The sequence below is a fragment of the Populus euphratica genome, unplaced genomic scaffold, assembly GCF_000495115.2.
Source record: "Populus euphratica unplaced genomic scaffold, PopEup_1.0 scaffold2964.1, whole genome shotgun sequence".
Classification (NCBI taxonomy): domain Eukaryota; kingdom Viridiplantae; phylum Streptophyta; class Magnoliopsida; order Malpighiales; family Salicaceae; genus Populus; species Populus euphratica.
Window position 1 is genome coordinate 2,577 of NW_011502792.1, and position 3,426 is coordinate 6,002.

Sequence of the window (3,426 nt, forward strand, 5' to 3'; positions counted from 1 at the left end):
AAAAAAAGTGAAGGATAAAAAATTAGAAATCAAAACATTGATGGTCAAATCTCAAATATCATCAAATATTGAATTGAAAAGAAAAATCATATTCATGAAAAAATAAAAAATAAAAGAAAACCAATTTCTAACTAACTTAATGATGATGGATGCAATTTGTATTCTTTTTTACATGACTGAAGCCAACTCAATTCAATTATAAGAACTGGTGATATGGAATATGAGGTCAGATTACAACATAAAAGGTAATCCGAAAAAATAACAATACAAAATCTCTAACCAACCAAAATAATTAAAGATAAACTTGAAAAAACAAATTAAAAAAAGAAATAGTTTAAAAAATATAGACTTGAAAAGAAAGAGAACCAAATTTGATATAAAAAATAAAAGAAAATTATAAGGGATGAAATTGAAAAACAATTTCAATAAAGAAAAAGATAAGAACAACTAAAATTAACAATAAAAAGAGTAAGGATCATATTTGATACAAAAAAAATATCAAAGAACCATATTTGATACAAAAAAATATCAAGAGATGAAATTCAAAGACAAATTAATTTAATCAAGGATTCAAGACCAAACACACCATAATTAAAAGAATGAAAATAAAATCTAATACAAAAAATCAAGTGAGGTATGAAATAAAAAAAAATAACTTAATAAATGATTCAAGACCAAATACATTTCAATTAAAAGAATGATAACCAAATCATATATAAAAATCAAGTGCCAAAGATAAAATTGAAAAAACAAATTAACTTAATAAATAATTTAAGATCAAATATATTGTAATAAAAAAAACAAGGGCCTAATTTAACTTAACAAAGAGATAGTCATGCTTTATTGTTTTTTTGCAATAGCCAACACGATTTTTTAGACGGAGAGAAAGGAGAGAAAGAGGGAGGAAAAAACTCGTGTCCAATGTTCTTCCGTGTCACGACCATGAACACGTGCCTCACCACTATGATATGGGTGGTGAGGTGCAAAAAACACCTCTTTGAAAGGCAACATTCGATGCAATTTGAGTGTCACATGCATCACCCAAAAAAAGACTCGAGGTGTGAATTTGTTGGCTTGTTTGAAACACGCGCCAACTATTTTAAATTTAAATAATAATTTATACATATTAAAATACTCAAATACACTTGACATGGCTTGAGAATTACAACAAAACCATATTAAAAGGACAAAAACACCCATGCTAATAGTTTTAATTTTTTTAGGGTCAAAAGGTATAAATATAAACGCATTGTTTTTGTTTTGCAAAAAACAAAAAAGCCCCTTGCGGGAAGCCTAGTTTTTCTTACTTCTAAATACAAATAAGTTGTTACATTGTAGTAAAAGAAATATATCCAAATCATTTTATCCTTGATAAATTTTATAATGACTAATGCATTCTTTGGTAAAGGTAATTGTGCCTTTAATTGCAAGCATAACCATTTTTTTAGTAAAGGTAAAATAGTAAAAACAATATGTCTAGAAGCTGAATAAATCACTCGTGTCTTTTTAATATCTTTTTTGTAATATTGATGACTTTGTGTCTAAGAGAAATTTGGAATAAATGATTAATATTAGATACCTACTTTTATTAACGGATGACTACTTGAATATCTAATAATAAATTCAATTAATATCAGTTGGAGCAGCTAAAAGAATATCGCGAGGCTAGAGACAAATATGAGGAAGGTATTGCAGCCATATCAGGTTCGAGTCCCGAGGAGGTATGTTCCACTTCCATCTCAATACTTTAAAACCTTGTTTTTGTTTTTGCAAAAGATAAAAGAGCCCCTTGCCCCAAAGCTTTATTTTTCTTGTTTCCAAGTGCAAATCTGTTATGACACTGTAGCAAAAGATACATGTCTGGACCATTCTGGACTTCATAAATTTTATAATGACTAGTTCATTTTTCGGTAAAGATAATTGCACGGACCTCTAACTGCAAACATAATATTCTTTTAATAAATATAAAAGAGTAATTAAAAACAATGTTTCATTTCCACAATAAATCACTTGTTTCTTTTTAGTATATTTTTTAAATATTATCCTACAAGGTTTTCTCTCTCTGTTTTTTTTTAAAGGAAAAGACATTAATGACCTGTTAATTTTCCATGCTTTGCACTTTGCCACTCCTTTTATTATGTTGTTTTATTTTCAGAAAAACCCTACGTACATTTTCTTTATCCAGTGGTGCAGTTTTTACACTACATATTTTTTTATTTAAATCTTGTTTATTTTTATTATTTAAAAATATTTTTTAAAAAATCAATTTTTTTTAATTTTTTTTATATTTCTAGATCATTTTAATGTGTTGATGTAAAAAATAATTTTTTTTTTAAAAAAAATTCAATATATTTTCAAACAAAACATATTTTAAAAAATAATTATTATAATACACAAAAACCCTTTAATCAAGGTTGCACTTAATTTGCGTACTTCGAACAACATGCATGCATCGAAAGCAAGATTGTACTTAATTTGGTAACAAATTTTAATAAATTAGTATCAGGAAATTAGTCAGACTACTTTCTCTATATTTATTGAAACGAGAAATTAAATTGAAATTCATGACACTCCTGATTTCTATTTTTAAATAAGAATAATTTGCATTGATTAATCAATTATTTATTAATTACTAATGTCTAGCTAACGATGTTGCTATTTTGAAGAGGTTGAAAGAACTTGAAAAGATTGTGGCAGATACAGAGCATGATCTTGAGCGTAAAAAGCGAGAGCATGAACACGAAGAGCGAGTGCTTAAGCGAGTGCTTCAGTACAACAAGCGAGATGTTGTGCAATTGAGATCTTCTTTAACAGCATCAGCTCCACAGCAAGGAATTGATTCACTTCGAAGAAGTTTGCCAGCATAATCTGATGATGAGTTCACTTTAATTATTTAAGTGAATTAACTAAAATAAGTTCGTACTGGCAATAATATTGTTGGGCTTCATCTTACATGCATGTATTGAAAAAATTGCATTGACGACCATCTTCTTATAGAGTCAATTCTTGTCTTGTTACTGTTAATGGAAGAGCCATAACATCATCAAGTGCTTATGATGACCCATTCAGCTTCTTAGACTAATTCGGGTACTTACTTAAAAATTAAAAAGTTTCTATAAGGTTAATATATCAATTTTAAAACATGTAAACACTGATCCATTTGTTCTTAAGTGCTAGTTGTTGGCGTGAGTCATTAACAAAGGATTTTTTTGAGAGATTATAGTGATTTTTTAGGAAAATAGAAAATGCAGTTGTGAAGGGACGACTATTAAATCAATGGTTTCAAAGTAACTACATATTTACAATGACGAAAGCCAAATGGGATGTCATCGCTGTAATATATTTTGATGGCGCTGGCACCTCACAAGTTTATGTTAGGTTGGTTGCCATTAATGTGCAACAACCATTGACTATTGCACCAACCAT

The 3,426-nt window shown here is 28.2% G+C and overlaps 1 protein-coding gene across 1 annotated transcript in view; it reads left to right on the top strand.

Moving 5' to 3' along the window:
- Window positions 1-3,064, top strand: part of LOC105119452 (uncharacterized) — a 5,168-nt gene extending 2,104 nt beyond the window's left edge. Inside the window, exons 2-3 of the mRNA XM_011017595.1 lie at window positions 1,638-1,721; window positions 2,667-3,064. Coding sequence (XP_011015897.1) covers window positions 1,638-1,721; window positions 2,667-2,867 — 285 coding nt within the window. The 3' untranslated portion in view covers window positions 2,868-3,064. The remainder of the gene's footprint in view (window positions 1-1,637; window positions 1,722-2,666) is intronic.
- The last annotated feature ends 362 nt before the right edge of the window (window positions 3,065-3,426 follow it).